Source organism: Rhinatrema bivittatum, chromosome 6 (genome assembly GCF_901001135.1).
Source record: "Rhinatrema bivittatum chromosome 6, aRhiBiv1.1, whole genome shotgun sequence".
In the NCBI taxonomy this organism is placed as follows: Eukaryota; Metazoa; Chordata; class Amphibia; order Gymnophiona; family Rhinatrematidae; genus Rhinatrema; species Rhinatrema bivittatum.
The window spans coordinates 205,873,928-205,901,197 of NC_042620.1; the positions used below are offsets into that span (position 1 = coordinate 205,873,928).

Genomic DNA, 27,270 nt, shown 5'->3' on the forward strand with positions numbered 1-27,270 from the left:
TGTCCAATCCAGATCACAAATACCTGGCAGGATCGCAAAGGGTAGACAGAGTCCATGATGATTATCTCAGGGTTAAGCAGTGGATTTCTGCAATTCTCCCATAATAATGGTAAATGGACTTTTCCTCCAGGTACTTGTCCAAACCTTTTTTAAATGCAGCTACACTAACAGCTTTCACCACATCCTCTGGCAAGGGTTTCAGAGCTTAGTTATGCATTTTATTAGTTTTAAAGTACAACTTAGTAATTTCATTGTTTGTCCCCTAATCTATGCACTTTTGAAAGCGTAAACAACAGATTCACATTTACTCGTTCCACACCACTCATTATTTTACAGACCTTTAGCATGTCTCCCCAAGCTGGAGAGTCCTAGCCTCTTTATAGCCTTTTCACATAGGGGAATTTTTCCATCCTCTTTATCATTGTGGTTGCCCTTCTCTGTACCTTTTCTAATTCTGCTAAATCCTTTTTGAGATGTGATGACCAAAACTGAAACCAATACTCAAGCTGAGGTTGCACTATCGAGCAATACAGAGGCATTATGATATTCTCTGTTTTATTCTCCATTCCTCAATCACTTCAAATCTGTTCCTCTTCTGTTGGGTGGAAACAAATTCTGTTCTTTTGGATGAAAATCTCAATAGAGAATAGCTTTTGACTTTATAAGTGTCGTGAAATGTCAATCATTTGTTGTGACAATATTCTTGACCTCTTAGTTTAACTGCTATTCATTCTTAAATTGTTACTACAAATACTAAATTTCTGTTACACATTCCTTTCTATTATGTACCCGAGTATAAACATCATGTTAATGAAAGATGCACAAGCAGATAATTTAAACATTTCTAAAGCTAATATTTCATTTTTAGGGTCCCTCGTTATCCGTTTAAATCGATTTTCATCCATAAATCTTGTATTTTAGCAAAGGTGAAAATCAGTTTTAACCGATTTTCACTTTAATTTTAAGCCATCAAAGAAGCAGCTCCAGAGATGGCAATATGCCGTTTCAAGGCCTCCTCCCACCACCCCGCTGCTGACACTGGTAGCCACAGCAGCCCAAGGTGCCTACCAAACAGTTCTGCCAACGTGGTGTTTCAAGTCTTTGCCCTACGTCGCTGCTGGAAGCCAGAGCGGATAGAAGCACTTCCCAGATCATTCCCCGGACCCCAGACAGCGACGTGCAGGCAGGCACCCTGCTGGAAGAGACAGGGGGGGGCACAGTCTGCTACAGTGGGGAAGAGAGAGGGAGATTCTTGGTCAAGGGAAAAAGAAAGCGGGACATGTTAAGGCGGGGGACGGTGAAGGAGAAATGAAGGGTGCTGCTGAGCAGGGGGGTTAGGGTGAGAGAAGGGCTGGAGAGAGGGAAATGCTCATCAGCAGCGGGTGGGGAGAGGGAGACGCTGCAGAGTGGGTTGGGGGGCAGAGGGGGAAAGCTGATGAGTGGGGTAGGAGATTCTTGGCAGGTAGTGAGAGGGAGATACCATGCAGTATTTAGAGGGGAGAGAGGAAGGGACTGCAGTTTCTTTTAAATTCATGATAGCATAAAATGTTTAAATAATGTTTAGTCTATTAAAACAATCTTAATATTTTTGTTTTACTGTCCTGGTTTCTGCCTACAAAACTAAATGCTAAGATTTGCCCAGAAAACCTGCCACTCCTTGTTTTCCACCGATTCTCTCCAGTTTTCCTTCTTCTTGTAGTAAGCAATGAGATAACACTCCCAGAAAAAATAAAATAAAATAAAAACGGAAAACGTGGGCTGCTATTCATCTCCCACGGTGCTCTTCATTTATACCTCGCCCTTCCCTTACAGGCATCTCGTATGCTGTGCGCTCTCCAGCAGCCTACTTACAGAGTAAGGGTTGTATGCAGCAGCAGCGGCAGCGCCACGGGTCCCAGCTGAAGAGGGAAGCACAGAGAGTCCTGTCGAAAAGATGCCCAGAGCACTGAGGTTCAAGCCTGGGATAAGGTTTGCTTGTTGCTGGAAAGAAAAGAGAGGGTTTTTGTTTTTAAGGAGATTGATTAAGCTTATCAATTCCTTTGATGCTCAGACCAAGCAAACCTGCCTAAGCTGAGGTAATAGAAAATCCAGGTCGGGGGGGGGGAGGGGCAGCCTGGTGGCCCAAAGGCAGTGCTGTACTGAGTTCGATTCCTGGGTTAGGTCTTCTGCTCCTTGGGATAACCCTTCTGTATGAACTATTCTGTGTATTGTTCTAGATATGGGATGTTGTTAATTTCAATTAATTTTAAATAATGCTAATAAAATTAGTATTGACAGAAAAACACTATCAGTACTTAAAAACAGGCAAACAGAAAGGGGGGGTGGGGATCAGAAAAAGAGAATGTAACTTTTTTCTGAAATAAAACCAAAAGTAAAAGAAATGTTGCTGGGAGTGGCAGCATGCAGTGGCTGTGGAGCAGCGGTTTCTAGAGGAACTTTCTGGAGACTGTTCACTTCTCTCCTTACCTCTTACTATTAAACTTGCCCCCAGCCTCCCAACTTCCAGAAAATGATTAGAAACGTGGCTCTATAAGGCAGCTTCTGCAAGCTGAGATGTGGCCTGCCTCTCAAGACAGCGTCCCCACCCGCTCCAAGTACCTCAGAGAACCACTGATAGGTAGCAGCAGCCACTGCAACCAGTTCTCTTAAATCCCCCCAACCTTTCTGCCGTTTCCAAACCATTGCTCCTACCCAGATGGAACCCAGTAAATGACCTCACATCTTATCCGGTCATCACTTAAAGACTACGTGACTAAACTGCCTGACACCTTATCCTATTACCACCAAAAACTGCTTTGACAGCTTGCAGCTTATCCAATCACCACCTTAAAAGACACTTTTAATATAAATCAGAACTGCTCTTAGTCTATTTTAACTCTATATACTTATGTCCCCCACTGATACCTTTACCTTACTATGCCTCCCCAAATGTTATCTTAGACCTTTTTTTTTAAATTTTCCTTAATTTGCTATCACATTAATACATTTTCTTATTAATCTGTATCAGAAATGTTTACAAACACTATCACAGAGCTGAACTGGCTTTAAGCCCTTTGTTGGAAAAGCATGTAATCAATGACAATGATGAATGGAAGGCAGAGTGGGCCACATACCACACCCAGGGTCTTCCACATCCACCACTAGGATAAGGAGCAGATAGACAACAGTGGGCTCTGGCTGGATAAGCAAATAACAAAAGGATCCAATGTACAACTCCTTTTACAGAGACAGAATGTCCCAAAATAGGACCTGTTATGGCAACAATTAAACATGGAAGTCCATTTTAAAGGACACCACAAGAATGACGACAGGGGGTTCTAGATGAAAAGGAGAAAGCTCCTTCTGGTGGGACTCCATTGTTGGAAGAACAGATCTAGAGTCCGGAAAGGAGCAAGACAAAATCACTGTGTCTTCCAGAATCCTTATAATTGTTGGGGAAGGACAGGAAAGAGAACATATCATTGTGCATTTGGGGAAGTAATAATCTGGTTAAAAACGACGTCAGAATAGTACACGAGGAGTTCAGAGAATTAGGGAAGGGTCACGGGCAGTTGTCACGATCAGTGTCCTTGGGAGATGATATTTGTATCTGGCAAGGGGAAGGACAGGGTACTCCAGAGCAAGAACATCAGTGGATGAATAACTTACATTAACAGCTACAAAGTCATTCTCATAGGCCTCTCGGAGCTTCTTCAAGATTTCAGCTTCTGCACTGGAGCAGGCTTCAATGGAGCCCTTTACAGTAATGGTCCTTTCTGGATTATAAATGGTTAAATCCTGTAAACTGTTTTAAAAAAAAAAAAATGTTGGCATCTGTTACTGAGTAACAAACACAAAAGAAAGGACAGGAAGCTGCAACACTGCAATCGGCAAACAGTACAGCAAGCTGAGGAACAATGTTGTCTGTTATGCAAACCCCAGGTGGGTTGTACACACAGTAGTAGTAGTAGTAGCAGCAAAAAAATAAAAATAAATAATAATAATAATAATAAAAAAATATATATATATATATATATATAATTATGGAATAAATAACATTCAAACAAAATTATTTACAAAATATACATATTCATAGAATTATGGACGAGGACAATCACAGTGAGGTCTACAGCTTCATTAATCAGATGTTTTATGCACACCTATATGTAAAGCATGTTTGCTTAACTGTAAATAGGGTTCTCCATGGGCAGCAGGATGAATTAGCCATTATGTATGGGCACCAATATGGACAAAGCTCTCAGTGCTCAGTAAAGAGACATTATTGAGTGTGGTGTGGGAGTTCCTGTGCACACACGTGCTGCCTTATAAGCTACTCAATATCTTCCAGAGCTTAAACTCTTGCGAAGTAGTAGCTTTTCCAGGATGGCAGGTGGGTATCATGAATGGCTTCATCCTGTTGCCTACAGAGAACCTTCCACTGACAAGCAGGCAAGAATTAGCCAATATGTGTGGGAAGTCCCAAGCTGAGGGCTGGATTGCGGAAGCATTCATTTAAGACACCCCGGCCTCACCAGGTGGAAAGTGGACTACTGAGAGAGGAGCCTGGGAGTTACTGTTACCTCCGGGCATGTTCTCCAGACAGTACTGGGATGTAAAGGGGTGTTCTAATGACTAATAGCTTTGCAAATGTCTTCAATGGAAGTGGCCCTGAGATGAACCATTAAAGTCGCTTTGGCTCTCACTTGCTGGCTAACAGATTACAGGCTCTGTCAAGCTTCAAGTGTATAAAAGTGCATGATACAGTCTGCTAGCCAATTGGACAGAGTGTGTTTGGCAACTGCCATTCCCAATCCATCAGGATTAAAGGACAAAACTAGCTGAGAAGCTTGACAGTGAGGTTGAGACCTCTTTTGAACTGGTTACCTGTCATGAAATTACCAAAATCATTGAGAATATGAATGATACATTTTGTCCATTTAATCCATGCTCAAATGTTTTGATGAAACTTCTTTGAAAGGACATTGCTCCATTTCATTACTAAATTTGTGAATGCCTCATTGCATGCCCATTTTCAAAAAACGGCTCATTTAAATCCTACTGAATTGATGAATTCCCATCCAATTTCCTCCCTTGCTTTTTTTTTTTTTTTTTTTTTTAAATCAAAGGACGTCAAGAATGTTGTCTTACAGCAACTGCAAATTTTTCTTGATGAGCTTTCCATTCTCAATGACTTTCAATTTGATTTTCGCCTGACCCATAGCACTGAGACTTTTCTTATTTCCAGCTGAGATGTTTTGATGTTTTTAGGAGGGGGTTTTGACTGTGTGACTGTTTCTGTGTGACTGTTTTATTCTTGGTGCTATTAGAAATTGTTACGCTTCCCATCTCTCCAGCATTAAAACAGTGCTCTCGGACCACAGGCTCCTGACACAGCTCCCGGCACCATGCTGCTTCCAGGGGAGCAACAATGCAATTCCTGACCCTTCATATAGATCTTGGATCTAGGACTTTCAGTGTCACTGGCTGATGATGCCATCACTGCCTGGATATATATAAGGAAGCTCTTTGCTCCCAGCCAATGCCTCAGCAACAGGTCTCATTGTGCTTTGTTGCAATTCTTATCTGTTTGCCTATATATATGCCCCTGATTCTGACTCTGCTTACTCCACCTGCCCTGACCTATGCGTGTTACCTGGATCTTGCCTGTACACCACCTGCCATGACCTCCACTGACCCTTCAGAACTCGCTTTCTCTGTGCTCCAGCGTCCAGACCCACCCGTTTGCTGTTGCCCTCTGGCCTGGCCCTTGCTTGCATAGTTCAGGCTTTGCCAACCAAGTAGCAACACAAAGGCTTACCCTTCCCCCCCCCCCCCACCCCAGTACCATAAAAGATATCTCTGCCTCGTTTAACACCATTGACCATGATATTTTATTATATCATTTGACATCCCTGGGAATTTTTTCTACTGTTTTCTGTTGCTTTTTCATCCTTTCCGTAGGATCATTATCAAAAAGGTTTCCCTGGGGAATGCTTCATCTTCTCTGTTTCCATTAAGAATGGAAGTTCCTCAAGATTCAGCTTTGTCTGCTATTTTATTTAATATTTATGTCTTTCCAATTTGCCAAGTCCTAACAAATCTGGGAGCTGGCTTTAGACTATAAGCGGATGACATCCAGTTTTCACTTCCTATTGAGTCCACAATTTCTAATGCACTAGCAAAGGTTGCTCACTTGCATTTTACTCTGAATTTGAAAAAACAAACAAACCCCAACAAATGCTATACTTAGCATGTTTTCCAGATCTGATATCCCAGATAATTTATTATTCAATGGGACTCCTATTATTTCTTCTCAAACTCATAATCTGGTGTTCTTCTTGACTCAATTTCAATTCGGCCTCACATTAAGACATCAATCAATAGTAATTTTCTTAAATTATATCTAGTTCGCCATGTGAAACTTTTTCCAAGTTAAACTGACTTTAGGACTATTATTCAATCCCTAGTTATATCATCTCTCATCTACTGTAACGCTCTTTATCTTGGTTCACCTGCTTCTACAGATTGCCGCTGCCCAGCTTGTTTCTGGAGCACAGGTATAGTATCACCACATAATCCTAATTTTATTTGCTCTACACTGGTTGCTGATTAGTTTCCATGTTCACTTTAAGGTACTTGTGCTTTTATTTAACGCTATTCATGGTTCAGCACCCAGATGTTTTAACTCAGTTTTAAGTATAATAAATAAGCCCTAAAAAAACAGTGGGTGATCAAAGTCAATAGAAAGGAAAAAAAATCGGTTCACATTAATCAATGTTAAGCAAAGAGACCCTCATAAGATTCAATTTCTGAAAACGACTTTTATGTGCTGTAGCTCATATTTTAATCATAGGTCTCAGGAAACTTTTTTTGTTAATCTTTTCGATATGCATTTAGAAAAAGGAAAACACTGAAATGGAAAGCACTTATCTTGTTGTATAAATTAAGCAATCTGTTTCTTCTGTGCCAAAAATAAAACCTGACATGATTCATGTTTCGTGGATAATCTTTGTCAGGAGCAATAGCTATGCCAGCAGGAAAGCGGCTCACTAACTATGAAAAGCATATAAAATGTGTAATGAACTTATGAATAAAACTCTGTTTTTATTCAAAATGCCTGAAGGGTTTTAAGAGTCCGGGGAAACTGTGGGGATTGTAAGCTATTCAGCCAGGGGTTTTGCACGGGTGGACAAGCTGGTGAAACTGACAATGGTTTGGGCGCAGCCCCTTTTAAAATCTCCTGACTTACATGGCAGAAGTGGGATTTGCACACCCACATGCACGCCTATACGTGTGTCCAGGCTATTTTATACCACATGTGCATATGCGTGCATAAGTTATAAAATTGCTGCATCCCTGGGCACGTGCCGGCGCACGCGAACCAATATGCACCTGTGTGCCGGTCTGAAAATCACCGTCCCTCCATCCTAGCAATGTCTTATGGTCTTTTCATTCGCTCCATGAAGCAAGCCCATCTTGCAGAGCCTTGGGAACGACTCTTTTCAGTTGCTGGACCTCTGCTGTGGAATGCTTTACTGGATGCTCTTAAAACAGATTATTTTCCTATTGACTTTTAAGGAAGCAACTGAAAGTCAAGCATTTCCTGATCTAGTTGACTGAGCTGGGTCTATTTTCTGCAGGACAGTTTTTCTGTTGCAAGATCCTGGAACTTGTGTTTTTGGGTGTACATTAGCATAGCTTTGGATGTTATCTCCATCCACCTACTATTACTGCTCAGTTTTTAATGGTGATGTTACTATTGATCATCTTTTATATTATTGTCCTTATGTTTTTATTTTATGGATGCCTCTCTTATGAACTTCTGAGAACATTGGATTGGCGGGTTATAAGTTAAGAAAAATAAATAAATAATAAACAAGTGCTCTTTTGTAATCCAAGGAGTGAAAAGCCCATTCTTTGTGCACGTGCAGTCATAGAAAGAATGGAGGTAGCACAACAGCTTGATTAATGTGCATCGCAGACACCACTTTTGGAAGGAACTTGGGAAGAGTTTCAAAACCATCACATTATGAAAAAAATGAGAGTATGGTGAATATGAAACCAGAGCCTTCAGTTCACTAAGTCCTCGTGACAAAGTGACTGCCATGAGAAACTCCACTTTCCATGTTTGAAACTTCAAGTCCACCGCTTGAGAGGTTCAAAAGGAGGTTTCATGATTTGAGCAAGGACTACACTGAGGTCCCAAGGTACTGGAGGTTTACTGAGCAGAGGTCTGGAATCCCACAATCCTTTCATGATCGGATGGAGAGAGATTGGAACCCCCTTCCACCTACTGTACAAAGGAATTAAAAAAGAGGAAAATATTTGGTGAAGCTGGAAGAGATTAGGAAAGAAATCAGGATAGCAAAAGCTCAAGTGGAAGAAAGGAATACCAAAGAGGTAAAACGAGGTGACAAAACAATTTTCAGATATATCAGAACTCATTTCCAGAGGCAAGGCACCTGACAGATTGTTTGAAAACATTTAAAGTTTTATTAAAAATTTTTATTTTTAAGCAGACTTATTTATAAAATGGGACCAATTATTTAGTTTTTTTTTTCTTTTGGACAGACTTTTGCGATATCTTTGAATTGGCTCACGTATTGTTAGTTTTGTTTGTAAATGATTTCTTAAATTATGGTGGTTTGCCTTGTATATCATCTAGTGCACTAAGAGTGAATTTTAAAGGTCCTAGGTGCATCCAGTCTGGGAGATATGTGCATGACTGGGACACATGCGGGATGCACGAATTTTAAGACACCCGTAGCCATCTGTGTATCTCCCAACACGCACACAGAGGAGGATTTCTTAAAAAAGATACAGGCTGGGGGTGGCACATGAGCAGGCCGGGTCAGCGCCATCAGCGCACAAGCGAGCGCCGGGATCCGAGGACCGCATAACTTGCTGCTGCTACAAACTGCGGGTAAGTATAAAAACAAACAAATCTAGGGTAGTCAGCGGGGTTTTAGGGGGGCGAAGCTGGCAGGGTAAAAGGGAGGCAGGTTAGGTAGGGGGTTTAGGAAGTTTGCTCCTTGAAAGGGATTGCCGATTTTATAGCGTGCACATAAACGTGCGCATGTTATAAAATCGGCGCGCCCGTGCGCACGTGCCGGCAAATGCATGCACATGGGCGCCCGCGCTCGGCTCTTAAAATCTAACTTTTACTATCTTAAGCAGTGAGTACATTTAAATAAAATAAATAATGGCATAAGGGCCAGAGATGGTATTGTAAGACTGAAAGGAGACAAGGAGCAATGGGCGAAGAAAGACTGGGGAAATAGGAGAAATATTAAACAAGCACTTTGGTTCAGAGTTCACTAACTGAAACCTTAGAGGAAGACCATTTCTGGTTCGTAAAAGAACAGATGGGTGTGGAGTAGACATCATTTGAAACTGAAAGTGGACAAGGCTATGATGAGATACATCCTGGGATACTAAGAAAGCTCAGAGAAGGGCCTGTTCAGTAGGATACAGGGGTGGTGTCAGAAGAAGGGTGGGCGTGGTCCTATTTCACAATAGTGGCTGCTGAGAGAAAGATGGAAACTACAGGCTGGTTCCCTTCCTTTCTTCCTTTTAGTTCTTAGAATTGGGAACCCCCCTGTTCTCACTACTGAATTTCTCTCTTAGCAGTAAACAAAAAAAAAATGATATACATATAGACGGGACGGTGTTTTCTGAAAATTAAAAAGATTAAAAGGCCATTTCTTCACAGGGAAAGAAGCAACGGGGACACCTGAGAAGGAAGAACAGATGATCCTGTTCACAGCTTGGTTAAGTATCTGATTTGATTTTTTTTTTTGCTTTCTCTCTCCCTTGATGGTTTTCTTTGCCTTAAGCAAAATGGTTAAAATATAGAGAATACAAGAAAGAAAATGGGCAATACAAAAGAAAAAAAAAAAAGAGGGGGACACTATGGCAATAGGCTACTGATGTCATATCCTAATATCTCAGAAGATATAGGCGAGCATGACCATCAGAAGAGGAAGAATGTTCTCCACCTTCACCTGCTGGCGGGGGAGTAGTCCCACTTCTCTGGACTGGTCTGTCAGGACTCAAAGAAAGGAAATAAATGGATTGTTTAAATTTTACCTTATCCAGCTAACTGTGCTGACTGGACAGCAATTGAAAATGGCTCTCCAATAGCCCAAGCAGAAGGAAATGGGAGGGGAGAAGAGTATGAGATTGTGCACAGGTATTTGCAGAAAGTAGACAAAAATGATAAGGCAGTACCCTCTCTAAAACTACCTTAATACACAGGAAACTATCTCTATGGATAGTAGTTTTAAATTTGTGCCACTTATATGCACATTTTCCCTTTAAAGGAGCACAGAAATGATTGGGAGATAATTGTGTGATCTACAGTGCCTCCAATCTAGACTCAGGAACATCATCAGGAAATATTAGGGATGTGCAGCAGGGACGGATTCGTCCTATTAGGTATTCGTATTCGTCGGGACCTAAATCCATTGCATCCGTTCTTGAGGGACTCCGATCCGTTCATCAGTTACATATGTATTCGTTTCCCAAAAAAACCCCATCCCCTTTAAATTTAATATAACCCCCCACCCTCCTGACCCCCCCAAGACTTGCCAAAAGTCCCTGGTGGTCCAGCGGGGGTTCTGGAGCGATCTCTGCACTCGGGCTGTTGGCTGCCAGTATTCAAAATGGCACCGATAGCCTTTGCCCTTACTATGTCACAGGGCTATCAGTGCCATTGGTCGGCCCCTGTCACATGGTAGGAGCAATGGACGGCTGGCGCCATCCTGTGCTCCTACCATATGACAGGGGCCGACCAATGGTACAGATAGCCCCTGTGACATAGTAAGATCGTTCCAGGACCCCCACTGCACCACCAGGGACTTTTGGCGTCTTTGGGGGGGTAAGGAGGGTGGGGGTTTATTCGTTAGTGATACGTTGTATTCAGGGGGTTTCGCCATGTTTCGTGACCCCCACGAATAAAATGAATATGGCATACACGTTGCGTATTTCCAATACGTTGCAAACAAATGCACACCCCTAGGAAATATTTCTTCATGGAAAAGGGTGCTGGATGCCTGGCATGCCTTTCTGGAAGAGGTAGTTAAACATGAACAATAATGGAATTCATACAGAGGATCACTAAGGCCTAATGGATGGCAATGAAAAAAAGGGTAACCTGCACAAAGTGGCAGTTACTATCCTTAACAGATGTCAAGGGGGGGGAGGGGGGGTAACATGTACAGAGCAGCTGTTATTACCTTTAAAAAAAAGCTTGCTGGGCAGACTGGATGGGATTGGTCTTTTCCTGCCATCATTTAATAAGCTACTAACGAGCTGATACAGTATTTAAATAAGCTGCCATTGGACGCACGTTTTCCCTTACCCCTTGGCAAATATTACAGCATTATGGTGAATTTGAATCACGTCCCAGATTCACATATACGAGAGGATCCAATTTGAAAGATCAACTTGCACACTTTGATTCAACTATCCCTGCACCTAATCAGAATGCCGGCTCACATACAGCATGTGGAACTTGCTCCGTATGTGCAAATATGCTTGTGACTACAGCCATCGAGTTTGACAATCCACCTATTACAGTCCAACTAAGGCAAAACACTAATTGTAAGTCTATGGGTGTCATCTATATAATTCAATGTTCATGCAAGATGACCTATGTTGGTAAAACCACAAGGCAACTTCGGACTTGAATTATTGAACATCGTTCAAGTTTAGTCACACAACGTGTGACTGCACCTATTGTACCCCACTGTCTAGAAAAAGGGCATACCTTTGAAGAATTACGGGTCTGCGTATTGGAACAGGTGATGCCTCACTGGCGTGGAGGTGACTTGAATAAGAAACTTTTGAGAGCTGAACAAAGATGGATACATTTTCTAGATACCCTCCATCCCAAGGGGCTAAATGCCGAATTAGAACTTAATGTCTTTCTGTGAAAGGAAACTTGATACTGACGTCACACTTGAGAATGACGTGTGAGGACTGGATTGGATGACATCCGTTTATAAGTCTGCGTCTGACGCAAAGATGGTCTCTGTTCTTCTTGTTGAGAGATGTTGTGAGACGGTGCTCGTCCATCTTTAAGGTTTGATTGTTTGCCGATCCCAGATAAGTGATACAATATTTATTTATTTAGATATTTAAAGTTGCTAACAGCTATAAAATGTTTTAATACAGGAATCTATTCAACAGAGAAATATTGTTAATGTTTTGACAAGAATTCTGCACTTGCACTATAGCTCCTGATGAAGCAGCTGTTGCTGCGAAACCTCGGCTGTGTGTTGAGCTTTGTTTAAATCCACAACAACAATAAATGCTACTGTATTGAAGATTGAACTACACATAATAATTGAAAAAGAAAAAATTGAAAAAGAAAAATCGCAAAAAAATATAACAGACTGCCGCAGATGATTAGAGGTCCGGGCGGCTCTCCTTTTTGAAACTAAAGAGAACACGCTGACAGGCTTGATGTTGCGGCTATAATATTTGAAAAAATATTTTTTAGGAAGCGGCTATCTGATATCTGATATAAGATTACCTAATGTGACATTTCCTTTTTTTGTATTGAGTTTGTTGTTTATGGAAATTGTCTTAGTTCTTTTCTGAGACGTGGAAACTATGTAGCCCAGGAAAGGCACTGATTCTTTGTGAAATTTGCACTTAAGACAACTTCACATATAGATGATTGTCACTGAGTCTTTGCAGCACTCTCTTGACATCCTCCAGATGAGTGGCTTGTTTTGAGAGAAAATCAAGATGTCATCTAAGTAAATGACCACACATTTGTAGAGAAGATCCCTGAAAATGTCATTCATTAAATTTTGAAAGACAGCCGGGGCATTGCACAGGCCAACAGGCATCACTAAATATTCAAAGTGACCGTCCCGGGTGTTGAAGGCAGTCTTCCATTCATTGCCTGCACGAATGCGAAGTTAGTTATAGGGTCCTTTAAGATCAAGTTTGGAAAAGATCTTGGCTCCTTGGCTTGTAGTCTGTCAAATAACTCTGAGATAAGAGATAGCGGGTAATGATCTTTCATGGTTATCTCATTGAGACCTCTGTAATCTATACAGGGATGTTATGTTCCATCCTTCTTCCCCACAAAGAAGAAGCCTGCACCAGCAGGAGACTTGGAGGGTCTTATGAAGCCTTTTTGAAGATTTTCCTGAATATACTCGGACATGGCTTTATTCTCTGCCACGGAGAGAGGGTACACCCGTCCCTTGGGTGGTTCAGTATTTGGCTTCAGATTAATAGCGCAGTCATAGGATCTGTGAGGCGGTAGTACATCTGCAGCTTCTTTAGAGAAAACATCTTGAAACGATGCATACTGAGGTGGCAACCCCAGCATCACTGGAGTAGTTGGCATGCAGGGTATAAGAGTGACCTCCATCAGGCATTTATCATGACAGTCTGGGTTCCATCGTGAAAGCTCCAGAGTAGCCCAATTGAATTGAGGCATATGCTGCTGCAGCCATGGTAACCCCAGCACTATAGGGTACATGGCCTTCTCTAAAACAAAGAAGGAGATAGTTTCAGAATGGAGAGCACCAGTCCACAGACATACTGGTTCGGTGAGCTGGGTTACTTCGCCCGGCAAGGGCTCGCCAAGGATTGAAGATAGGAGTAGCAGAGACTTCATAGTGGTAGTGGGAATCCGCAAGTGCCCCACCAAACGTTGAAGAATGAAATTACCTCTTGCCCCTGAGTCCACTAGGGCAAGAGTCTGATACTCCAAAGGTCCACAGATCAAGGATACAGGAAGAGAGAGCGGAGGAGAGGGGGCAGTAAGACCTAAGAAGAGTACTCCCGCAGGATTTAGGTTTGCCAGTTTCCCGGACATATAGGGCATGTTTGAACAGCATGGCCAGCTTGTCCACAGTACATGCATAGCCCCAGTTTCTTCTTGGTTCTTCTCTCTTTAGCTGTCAAATGGCTGTGGCCTGATTGCATTGATTCTTCTTTGCCAGCCACTGGAACCGGAGGAACAGGCCTGGGTGTGGACTTAACTCAAATTTCATCCTGAAAGGGTCTTCTGGGAGTCGGTCTCTTGAACCTTGTTATGAAGTCGGCGATCAATCCTGGTTGCCAACTTCACTAGTTTAGCCAAGGTCTCAGGCATTTCACGAGCAGCAAGCTCGTCCTTCAGACGAGAGTTCAGTCCTTCAAAGAAGAGGGTCCTCAGGCATTTAGGGTCCCAATGTAATTCAGATGCCAGTGTCTTCAATTCGATAGCGAAGTCAGCTAAGGGTTTGTTACCAATTTTTAAAAGTATGCGTCTAAATGTACGTGCACGTGTGCTAGTCTGACCTAAGAATTTAAATGGAAATTTAAATGGTAAATGGAACTTTCTCTGAAGAGAGAGCGGTTTTAAGTGGTGTACCGCAAGGATCGGTGTTGGGACCGGTCCTGTTCAATATTTTTGTGAGCGACATTGCGGACGGGATAGAAGGTAAGATCTGTCTTTTTGCGGATGACACTAAGATCTGCAACAGAGTGGACACGCCGGAAGGAGTGGAGAGAATGAGACGGGATTTAAGGAAACTGGAAGAGTGGTCGAAGATATGGCAGCTGAGATTCAATGCCAAGAAGTGCAAAGTCATGCATATGGGGAGTGGAAATCCAAATGAACTGTATTCAATGGGGGGGGAAAGGCTGATGTGCACGGAGCAGGAGAGAGACCTTGGGGTTATAGAGTCTAATGATATGAAGTCTGCGAAACAATGCGACAAGGTGATAGCAAAAGCCAGAAGAATGCTGGGCTGCATAGAGAGAGGAATATCGAGTAAGAAAAGGGAAGTGATTATCCCCTTTTACAGGTCCTTGGTGAGGCCTCACCTGGAGTACTGTGTTCAGTTCTGGAGACCGTATCTACAAAGAGACAGACAAGATTGAAGCGGTACAGAGAAGGGCGACCAGAAAGGTGGAGGGTCTTCATCGGATGTCATACGAGGAGAGATTGAAGAATCTAAATATGTACACCCTGGAGGAAAGGAGGAGCAGGGGTGATATGATTCAGACTTTCAGATACTTGAAAAACTTTAACGATCAAAAGACAACGGCAAACCTTTTCCGTTGGAAAAAAATCAGCAGAACTAGAGGTCACGAGCTGAGGCTCCAAGGAGGAAGACTAAGAACCAATGTCAGGAAGTATTTCTTCATGGAGAGAGTAGTGGATGCCTGGAATGCCCTTCCGGAGGAAGTGGTGAAGTCCAAAACTGTGAAGCACTTCAAAGGGGCGTGGGATAAACACTGTGGATCCATCAGGTCTAGAGGACGCGTATAAAGAGCAGGCAGCAAAACACTGCACGGAGCGGCAGTAGCCACAGAGGCATTCACGGAGCGGGATGCCAGTGGCCAGTGGTTGGTGTTCCACCTTCACGGAGCTGAAGGATGGAGGGCTGCCATCTCCCAATTAAAAAAAGAAAAAAAAACAAACAAAAAAAACAAAACAGGGATGGGTTCATGGGCTATAGGTATTACCAATTATTAGGCTTATTCAATTACCAATTATTAGGCTTTTCAATATTTGATGATAGTTAATGTGACTTTCAAGGCATACTTCACTTTCGGTGCATATCCGGCATGGCTCCCTGCTTCAACGGCAGGGGAGAAGAAAAACTAATACTTCACGCATATCCAGCATTGCTCTCTGCTTCAACGGCAGAGAGCTATGCTGCCGCTTACCCAACTAATCAAACTTAATATTTCACTTGGAAGCAGCTCCATCACTGCTCTCTACATTAATACTGGGGGTGAAAGGGAAATAGAACCTTAGGTTACTAAGAGCCAAGAGAAACAGATAAGTATGAGAAAAAAGAAGTGTGAAGCTTGCTGGGCAGACTGGATGGACCGATTGGTCTTCTTCTGCCGTCATTTCTATGTTTCAAAGCAGATTTATAAGATAAGTCTGCAGGTATATTTCCTCACTGAAGGAGGTGGTCCTGGAGATGGTACCGGGACTTTGGAAGGAGATTCAGAGATGATGAACTGAGGTAAAGAAGCCAATCTAAAAATTGAGGAGCAAGGACAGACTACAAAGTGCGTTCAGCAAAAACTTAAAGCTGAAAAGTGCAAACAGTAAACTCAGTGGCAAGCTGAAGAACCTGGGAAAATCATTCAAGGCATAACCATTTAAGTATAAGTGTGTGAATGTGTGTGGGGAGGGGGGTCTATGAACTGAGAGATTATGTAGGATGCAGAGGTGACTAGGAAAATAAGAATGAAATTAGTAAACTTGGGGAAGTATTACAATTCTAGAGCTAGAAATAAAAATTAAAAGGCCCTCAAAGATATACGGTAACCTGCTGAAGAACATTATAGTCTGCCTGAATTACTTTTCCAGTTAAGGAAAAAATCCTAGTGAAAGCTAGATTATTGGGTAGCCTGAAGTGGGAAGACCACAAAATAGAAATATATAGTAATAACTTTGAGACTGTCCCGAGGAGCAAAAGAGAAATTAAGGAATTCACAAATCTACTGAGAAAAGAAAATGTCAGATATACATGGCTATACCCTTTTGGTCTCCTATTTACTATAAGTGGAGTAACACTGTGGATACAATTGTAAAGAAGGCCCTGAAAACCATGAGGCAGGCAGGTCTCAACATAACAGGAGCAACCAGAGATCCTAAAATGGCAACCACCACATGCCAAGACGACATTTTGCTTACTGGTAGCATGTCCTGAAGAGTGGGAGAAAGATGAGGTGACACACTGAGAAGTCTGCAGGGCTGGACGACAAGATGGTAATGGTAAAGTAAAATGTCAGTGGGAATCCCTGGTTTCCCTTTGAACTATATCACACACATTCTGCAGTTGTGTTAGTGCCTTGCTGAATCTTAGAGGGCCCACCTTGGCCCATGTTGGTTTTTCATGGCCTGGCTAGCTGAGCTCTGAGATGGTTTTATAGAATTCGCCAGAATATATTAATTTTAGACTACAGGCATCTATTCTCTTCTTTTCATCCAGAATATATTATACTGCTTTGTATTTTTTTCTGACCATCAATGATCCTTAGAAATGCAAAAACTGGAGAAAACCTTTAGCTAGACATAGCCAATTCAGACTGGATATTGTTTCTCACTTAGAAACATTGTTTTTGCTAGAAATAGTTGGTTATGTAGATACAATTATTGTTCATAATGTACAGAAACTGCTAAAAATACAGATAATGGAGCTGTTATTAATCAGAAGCTGATACCATGTTGTGATTAAGACCACTCAAAAGTGCAAAACCTCAATTAATAACTATACTAAGTAATGAGCTACTGTTTAATATTGAGCAATTGAATCTATATATTGTTCTGTATTTCCTGATTTCTTGGGATTAGCATATGGTTATGCTGTCTCCATGCAATACTTCATGAATACATACTGCAGCCTTTTTTCCATGCGGTCCGGCGGGAGTGCCATTAGTGGAATCTTTGTGCTAAAAAGATTGCAGATTAAAAATATTTCAGTCAGATAATTCGTTTCTATGGTCAGGATGACACTAGTAGCTGCATTACTGAGAATTTAAACTGAGTACACATGCTATATTCATATAGGTTGATAGAAAGAGCATGAGTCATACATCGCAATATCAACCCTGCTGACATATATAGCCCCTGAGGCAGCTCTTTGCAAAGAGTGAAACTCGTCCAGAGTCAGGCTCGAATATTGTCAGAATAAAGTTTCTTTCTCTTGCACACCAATCTTGTTTCTTCTCCATGCACATATGTACATTGGAATAAAAAGGAAATTCTTACCAAAGAATTATCTTGGGTGTGGCTGTATTTTTTCTTTTTTACCCCAAGCAAAGGAGCTGGTAAAAAGGGACCTATGAATTTTAATGAAGGATTAGAAACTCGAGGCGCATATAGAAACACATGGTTTTACCCCAAGGGAAGTCTTGCCTAACAAATCTGCTTCATTTTTTGAAGGGGTTAATAAACATGTGGATAAAGGTGAACCGGTAGATGTAGTGTATTTGGATTTTCAGAAGGCGTTTGACAAAGTCCCTCATGAGAGGCTTCGAAGAAAACTAAAAAGTCATGGGATAGGAGGCGATGACCTTTCGTGGATTACAAACTGGTTGAAAGCAAGAAACAGAGAATAGGATTAAATGGTCAATTTTCCCAGTGGAAAAGGGTAAACAGTGGAGTGCCTCAGGGATCTGTACTTGGACCAGTCCTTTTCAATATATTTATAAATGATCTGGAAAGGAATACGACGAGCGAGGTTATCAAATCTGCGGATGATACAAAATTATTCAGAGTAATTAAATCACAAGCGGATTGTGATACATTACAGGAGGACCTTGCAAAACTGGAAAATTGGGCATCCAAATGGCAGATGAAATTTAATGTGGATAAGTGCAAGGTGTTTCATATAGGGAAAAATAACCCTTGCTGTAGTTACATGATGTTAGGTTCCATACTAGGAGCTACCATCCAGGAGAAAGATCTAGGCATCATAGTGGATAATCTTTGAAATCATCAGCTCAGTGTGCTGATGACAGCAGTCATCAGCTCAGCAGTGCTGATGACTGCTGCAGCAGTCAAAAAAAGCAAACAGAATATTAGGAATTATTAGGAAGGGAATGGTTAATAAAATGGAAAATGTCATAATGCGCTCCATGGTGAGACCACACCTTGAATATGGTGTACAATTCTGGTCGCCGCATCTCAAAAAAGATATAATTGCGATGGAGAAGGTACAGAGAAGGGCAACCAAAATGATAAAGGGGATGGAACAGCTCCCCTATGAGGAAAGGCTGAAGAGGTTAGGGCTGTTCAGCTTGGAGAAGAGACAGCTGAGGGGGGATATGATAGAGGTCTTTAAGATCATGAGAGGTCTTGAACGAGTAGATGTGACTTGGTTATTTACACTTTCGAATAATAGAAGGACTAGGAGGCATTCCATGAAGTTAGCATGTAGCACATTTAAGACTAATTAGAGAAAATTCTTTTTCACTTAACACACAATTAAGCTCTGGAATTTGTTGCCAGAGGATGTGGTTAGTGCAGTTAGTATAGCTGGGTTCAAAAAAAGGTTTGGATAAGTTCTTGGAGGAGAAGTCCATTAACTGCTATTAATCAAAGTTACTTAGGTAATAGCCACTGCTATTAATTACATCAGTAGTATGGGGTCTTCTTGGTGTTTGGGTACTTGCCAGGTTCTTGTGGCCTGGATTGGCCACTGTTGGAAACAGGATGCTGGGCTTGATAGACCCTTGGTCTGACCCAGCATGGCGATTTCTTATGCTCTTATGTTCTTAATAAAACAGCCTTGAGGGGCATTTTTCTTTTCTTTCTTCTCAAAGGCCAGAAGCAACTAGAAACACAAGACTGATATTTTGACTGCAGCATAATTTGCTATAATATTGGATATCTTAGAGACTAGCCATGAAGAAAATGACTGAATGAGGAGCAATGCAGAAAATGTAGAAAAGACCTGTGGGGTCCATATTTAGTAAGCCGGTTAGTGGACAAGTTATCCAGCTAAAGTTAGCCGGATAACCTGTCCCATATGTTCAGTGAGATAAACATCCTGCTGAATATGACCAACCTAAAGTTATCCAGCTACATATAAGCGTAAACTTCAACATATTCTTATACTTCCCTGCGTGGGAAGCACCGGGAGAGGAGCAAAGGGTCTCTTGCTCCCAGCACAGATAAATAAGGTATTGGGGAGGGTTGGTGGGGATCAGGCAACATACATCTTCATTGTGGGTTGGTGTTGGGGGGGGGGGGGGGGGGGGGGGGAAGGTGGGGAGGCAGCCAAATGGGTATTTAATGAGCAGGACCTGGGACTGAGGACTGGCATACAATGCCGGACACTTTCTCAAGATTGAGAAGATTTGAGGGGGGTGGGGTTAGGATATTACAGCCTGGCAAGCCTTTTAGCAGCTGCTTTGGCGAGGAGGATTGGCCACCATCCAATCTTTACCTTTAGACAGATGCCCTATATACTCGTGTATAAGTTGAAAAAGTTTACCCCCAAAACTGGCCCTTAAAATCGTGGTCGTCTTATCCATGCCAGTACCATAATTCAAGATGCATGAGTGACTCGTTCGCACGCTCCTCCTCCCGATCCCCTGACTCACCCACTGCTATGAGGACAATGACAGCACTTGCAGTTACGCAGGCGGGTCCTGCCCCTCCCAAGCCAGGGTCTGACTGGTGCACTTAGAAGCACGTGGGGCCCCACAGGGGAGGGAGGACCCGCCTGACGACTGCTAATTCGTCGTCCTCGTAGCAGCAGCAAGCGTTCGGGTTAAGGGATCTGGAGGAGTTCTGGGGAGAGAACCTGTCCTACAGCTACACCAAGACACCACGGGGGAGAAGGAAGGACCTTTCTGAGCAAATGCAAGTGCTGTCATTGTTCAGATAGCAGCGGGTGAGTTAAGGAAACAGGAGGGGGAAGGATTAAAAACAAGAAGGGCAGCCATGGGGGAAAGAGGGAAGGATTCAAACAGGAGGGGAAGCCATGAGGGAGGGAGGGAAGGATTCACACAGAGGGGGCAGCCATGGGGGAGGGAAGGATTCAAACCAGAGGGGTCAGCCTTGGGGGAGGGGGAAAGGATTCAAACAGGAGGGGGGCAGCCTTGGGGAGGGAAGGAAGGATTCACACAGAGGGGGCAGCCATGGGGGAGGGAGGGAAGGATTCACACAGAGGGGGCAGCCCTGGGGGAAAGAGGGAAGGATTCAAACAGGAGGGGAAGCCATGGGGGAGGGAGGGAAAGATTTAAACAAGAGCGGGGCAGCCTTGGGGGAGGGGGGAAAGGATTCAAACAGGAGGGGGGCAGCCATGAGGGAGGGAAGGATTCAAACTGGAGGGGTCAGCGATGGGGGAGGGGGAAAGGATTCAAACAGGAGGGGGGCAGCCTTGGGGAGGGGGGGAAGGATTCACACAGAAGGGGCAGCCATAAGGGAGGGAGGGAAGGATTCAAACAGGAGCGGGGCAGCCATGGGGGAGGAAGGGAAGTATTCTTTTTTTTATTTTCTATTTTCAAATTTTCACAATTAATCATCATGAATTATTCTTTATGAGAATTCGGTACATAATCTGGAATCAAATTAACATGTCTTATCCAGAAACAAAAGAGATAGGTAAATTGCCATCCAAATACATTCCTAAATATAAGAATTACTGAGGCAAGAACAAATTGAACGAGTTGAACAAAATTTCAATAACATAGTGGAAAAGATAGGTGAGCAACCATTATTTACTTAGCCGATCACACGCCAGGAGTTAAGAAATCCCTCAGTTGTCTGGGGTCAAAGAAAACATAATTGTTCCCTTGGAATTTTATACAGCATTTACATGGAAATTTTAGAACGTATCGGGCACCCATATCTAGTACCCTTTGTTTCATAGTGAGAAATTCCTTCCTACGTTGCTGAGTTATTTTAATTACATCGGGATATATCCACAATCTTGCACCATAAAATAAGGCTGCTCTATTCCTTAAGAACGTTTTCAACACATAGGGAGGGAAGGATTCTGACAGCAGGGACAAACATGAGGGAGGGAGAGAAGGATTCATACAGCAGGAAAAATGTCTTAAGTAGTTAAATGATAATATTTCTTATAACTCACTTTATTCTGCTTTTAAAAAATAAATAAAAGTGATTTTCTTACGTTATTGGTTTGTTTCTTAGTATGATTTCACTGTTTGATAATAAGCCCTCTCGGTTTTGCCCCCGACTTATCCACAGGTGACAGATAATTCTTGATTTTGGGGCCCAAAAATACCCTTGACTTATACATGAGATCAACTTATACACAAGTATATACAGTAACTTTTGAGCTAAATTACATGATAGCTTATTGAAAGATAAACAAATGAATACAAATCTTGAGAAGGCAATTAATGAATATATGGAGGTCAGTATTCAACCGTTGGTTGGATAAGTTTATCTGGCTAACTCAGCCGGGATATTCAGAGGTGTGGATACACAGCAGAATATACAATATACTTGGCTATCTTAAAGTTAACTAGAAAAGCTCCTAAAATTATCTAGCTATGTTAGCTGAAAATTGGTGTTATCTGACTAACTTAGCCAAATTATGCCACTTTTCCCCAGAACCCTCTGGGATTGCCGCAACATAGCTGGATAAGTTTTCAGTCAACTTGTATTGATTATCCATTTTTGATGTGTGGACTGTCGCCTATTTGATTGTTTTGCTTCTCTGTGTTTAACCAAACTTTTTTTTTTAATTCCACTACGGTTTTTGCCTCCATCACTTCCTCATGAAAAGCAATCTAGGCATCTATCCTTTCTGTAAAAAAATATTTCCTGACATTGTTCTAGAGTCTTTCCCCCTCAGAGCTTCACATCATGACCTCTAGTTCTACAACTTCCCTTCCATTAAAAACAGTTTGCCTCTTGTGCATCATTAATACCTTTCAGATATTTAAATATCTACTACTACTACTACTTAACATTTCTATAGCGCTACACAACATACGCAGTGCTGTACAAACATACAAAAAGACAGCCCCTTCTCAATAGAGCTTACAATCTAATAAGACGTACAGGACAAGAGACTTGGAGAATTTCATAGAACAAGACAATGGTTAAAAAGAAAAGAAAGTTAATTAACAAGACTAAAAGGAGATAATCAGACATAAGATTTAAAAGTGGTTTCAAAAGGTGGGTCTTTAGATGGGATTTAAACATGGCAAAAGAGGGAGCATGACGCACCAGTTCAGGAAGACTATTCCAAGCGCATGGCACAGCTAGCTGGAAAGCATGGAGTCGGGAACTGGCAGTAGAAGAAAACGGCCCAGATAGGAGTGACTTATCCAATGAGTGGAGTGCATGAGGAGGGGTGTAGAGAGAGAAGAGAGGAGAGGTAGTGAGATGCTGCAGAGTGAAGGCATTTGTAGGTGAGAAAGAGGAGCTTGAACAGTATGCGGGAGTGGAAAGAGAGCCAATGCAGTGACTTCAGAAGAGGGGTTATGTGAGCATAGCAACTTTAGCGAAAGATAAGTCGCGCAGCTGAATTTAGGACAGATTGCAGTGGAGAGAGATGGCTTGCCGTAAGAACTGTAAGGAGCAGGTTGCAATAGTCTAAGTGGGGGGAGATGAGAGAGTGAATAAGGGTTCTGGTAGTGTGTTCAGAAAGAAGAGAATGGATTTTGGTAATGTTTTAAAGAAAAAAATGGCATGTTTTAGCAAAGTTTGGGATATGCGTAGAGAAGGAGAGAGAGGAAACGAAGAGAACTCCAAGATTATGGGCTGATGGAACCAGGATAATGACCTTGATATTCACAAAAACAGAGAAAGGAGAAAGAGGGGAGGTGGGCTTGGGAGGAAAGATAAGGAGCTCTATTTTGGCCATGATGAGTTTAAGGTGGCAATGAGACATCCAGGCAGCAATGTCAGACAAGCAGGCTGAAATCTGGGACTGGACTTCTGGTGAAATTTCTGGTGTAAAAAGGTAGATCTGGGATTCATCAGCATAAAAATGGTATTGAAAGTCATGAGAGGAAATCAGAGCACCAAAGGAACTAGTAAATAGTAAGAGAAGAGAACCAGGAAAGAGCCCTGATGCACACCAATTGATAGTGGAATGGCAGTAGAGCAAGAACCACCAGAGGAAACACAAAAAATGCGATGGAAGAGGTAAGAAGAGAACCAAGATAGGACAGAATCCCGAAATCCAAATGAAGATAGAGTATCAAGGAGTATGTGGTGATCAGTAGTGTCAAAAGCAGCAGACAGGACAAGGAGGATAAGGACAGAGTAAAGACTTTTCCCTTTAGCCATAAACAAGTCATTGGAAACTTTGGCATGGGCTGTTTCAGTTGAATGTAGAGGGCGAAAACCAGACTGGAGTGGATCAAGAATGGCTTGAAATGTTAGAAAGTCAAGACAGTAGCAGTGAACAGCACATTCAAATAGTTTGGAGGCAAAAGGGAGAAGGGAGATGAAACAATAGTTGGCAGGACAGGTAGGATCCAGTGAGGATTTTTTAAGGAGTGGTATGATCCCAGCACATTTGAAGGCAGCAGGCACAGTGGCAGTATCATATCCCCTTTGTCACTTCTCTAGGATATACATATTTAGGTCCTTCAGTATTATCTCTTATGGCTTTTGGTGCAGTCCCCGCACTATTTTGGATGCCTTTCTCTGAACTGCTTCTAGCCTCTAGCTGTCCTTTTTAAGATATGGCCTTCAGAACTGAAAACGGTATTCTATGCTAGGACTCAACAATAACCTGTACAGATGCATTATCACTTTTTTTTTCTGTTGATTATATCTCTTCCTATACACCTTAGCATACTTTTCCTAGACACAGCCTTATTACACTATTTCACTACCTTGAGATAATCAGACACTATCATCTCAAGGACTCTCTCCTGGTCAATGCACATCAACTCTTCACCTCCCAATGTGTATTGCTCCCTCAGATTTCTGTACCCCAAGTGCGTGACTCTGCATTTTTTTGCACTGAATCTTAATTGCCAAACATTTGCCCATGTCTCGAGATTTTTTTAGATCAATACTCATTCTGTCTATTCCATTATGAGTGTCCACTCTGATGCACATCTTTGTGTCATCTGCAAAAACGGCAAACTTTTCCGTCTAACCTCTCCACATTAATCCTCACAAAGATATTGAATAGAATCAGCTCCAAGATCAACCCGAGGCACTCCACTAATTACTCTCTGTCTATGACTCAACCAGTTTCTAATCCAGTCTACCACCTTGGAACCCACTGTCAAGGTGTTCAGTTTATTTATGAGCTTCCTAAGGGAAATAATATCAAAAGGTTTGCCGAAATCCATGTAAACCACATACAGGGCATATCCTTGATCTAATTATCAAGTTTACTTAATCAAAAAAATCAATCAATCAATCAAAAAAACAATGCTGACTTTCATCCTGCGAGCCACAGTCTTGGAAATACTCCACCATCCTTTCTTTCAGTATAGTCTTCATTGATTTTTTTCACCATCACAGTCAAACTAACTAGTCTGCCATTTCCAATCTCCTCTCTCTTTTACCACTTATGAAGAGGGACAAAATCTGCCCTTCTGCAGTAACATGGGACCGATTCTCATGTATGATGCTTCACTATATGGCATGGATGCTTTACTACAATACACGATGCCAGATAGAATCAGTCACCATCCGCCTGCAACTCAAGTTCTAATACTGGAAACAATGATAGAACCACCCCTGCATGCTAATGACAGAACATAGATGATATTACAGGGCCAAGTTTTGTAAGTTGTTCTTCATTGGGTATAGATGGGATGACCCATAAAGAAGCTATTTGAGTCTTTTGTTTGTAGAGAGAAATTATCAGCACACAAATAATATCTTCTGTAAGGAAGTTGTGTTACCATCCCACAATAAAGAAGATTAGAACAATTTACAAGTTCTATATGCCACTCATTCAGGCATTGTGTGCATTAAAGTTATGGCCATAAGTCTTATCTGGTTGCCTGGAAAAGATGTTGAAATGGAACCCATCATCAGGAAATGCCACATGTCAAATACTGCATAATGAAGAAAGCATTACACTGTTGGGAAGCCATAATAAATAGACTAATGGTTCCCTAGTGGGTTAGGCTTTCAGGGTATCCGCAATGAATACGAATGAGGCACTTACATACAATGGAGAAAGTACATGCAAAAATATCTTATGCATATTCATTGTGACTATCCTGAAAACTTGAGCGGCTGTGAGTCCCTGTGGACAAATTTCAGAACCATGGATATAGACTATCAACTTTAAGGAACTTTTCAAAGGGTAAACATTCTCCATGGTCATTAATTCTTCTGAGAAGTAATTATAAGATGTCATATTAAAGACTTCTGCAAATGCAACCACCACTCTGCTATAACAATTATTTGCCATGCATGGAATTCCAGACACCATCATACTGGATAATAGCCACAGTCATGCTTTTTTATCTGGGTAAAAGTAACTATCTGAAAATTGCCTAGCTCTTACCTGGCTAAAATTATGCTTGGGGAACAACATAGTCAGGTAAAAAGTAAACGGGCCAAGGGCTATGTTTAAGTTGGGAGAGGAAAATAATGTGGGTAGATTACATTTTAAGTGTTATTTTCTATAGCAAGTTTGCTTACTGTAAATGGGATTCTCTGTAGACAGCAATATGAATTAACCATGATGAGTGGGTGATACCATCGAATGGTGTCAAATGGATCACTCAGAGATCTCAGTAAAGCTTTGCGAGATTTTCCATGTGAGCACTGCCTGGTGAATGCCTTCAGTCCAATTACAGAGCCTAGCACTAACATGGCAGCTGACTCTCCAGGGAGGAGAGTGGGCATAAAACATGACTAATTTATCCTGCTATCTATGGGGAGCCTCATTTATGGTAAGAAAACTCATTTTCTCTGTCAACAAGCAGGCTGAATTAGCCATGACACATAGGGAGTCCCAGGTTTAGGGATGCATTCTGGAGCATTTCTAAACAACCTCCTGAGTCACCTCCCCCTCTCCTCTGTGGAGAGTAGACTATAAAGAAAACAGATTGCCTGCCCAAATCTAATGTCAATTTTCGATATTGCCCAGAGAGTAATGGAATGTGAATGTGTGAACAGATGATCATGTTGCAGCTTTGCATATATAATACACAATGGGGACAGACTTGAAATGGGCCAACATTGCTTGTACCTTTCGGGCTTTGACCAAGTCTGTAATCTGACAACTGGCTAGAGTACAACAGTGGATGATGCATTTTGCCACCCAGTTGGCCAGACTCTACTTCCAAGTCTGTTGGGATCATAGAAGACAAACAGGTGGGAAGCCCAACAAAAATGTTGAGTCCTCTGTAGATAATAGGCTACAGCCTCTTAAAATCCAATGTGTGTACGGCTTTCTCATCCCTATGGGCATGCAGTCCCAGGAAAAAGTTGGTATCATGTTAGTTTTATTAATGTGAAAGATGGATACAACTTTCAGAAGAAATTTTGGGTGAGTGCAAAGCACCACCCTATTGCGAAAGAACTGCAGATAAGGGGAGTATGAGACTAGGGCTTGCAATTCACTAATTCTTTGTGCTGGTGTGACAGCCGCTAGAAAAACTGTTTTCCAGCTTAAAAACATCAATGGTACGGAGTCCAATGGTTCAAAACGAGGTTTCATTAATTATGTGAATACTATGTTGAGGTCCCACAGGGGTTTTATGTGCCATAATCCTTTTATGAATTCTAAACGGAGATGGATTTTCCATCTATGTAAGATGATAAGTCATGATGGCACCAAAATGTTTTTTCACCGAAGATGTGCACAAACCTGAGATAGACATGGAGAGGAG

General features: G+C 42.0%; 1 protein-coding gene across 2 annotated transcripts in view; it reads right to left on the reverse strand.

The window, feature by feature from the left end:
- IGF2BP2 (insulin like growth factor 2 mRNA binding protein 2) overlaps positions 1-27,270 on the reverse strand; it is a 340,693-nt gene that overhangs the window by 58,562 nt on the left and 254,861 nt on the right. For both annotated transcript variants that reach the window (XM_029606479.1, XM_029606480.1), the window contains exons 9-10: positions 3,649-3,784; positions 1,852-1,980 (exon numbers count right to left, since the gene is read on the reverse strand). In XM_029606479.1, the coding sequence (XP_029462339.1) occupies positions 1,852-1,980; positions 3,649-3,784 (265 nt within the window). The remainder of the gene's footprint in view (positions 1-1,851; positions 1,981-3,648; positions 3,785-27,270) is intronic.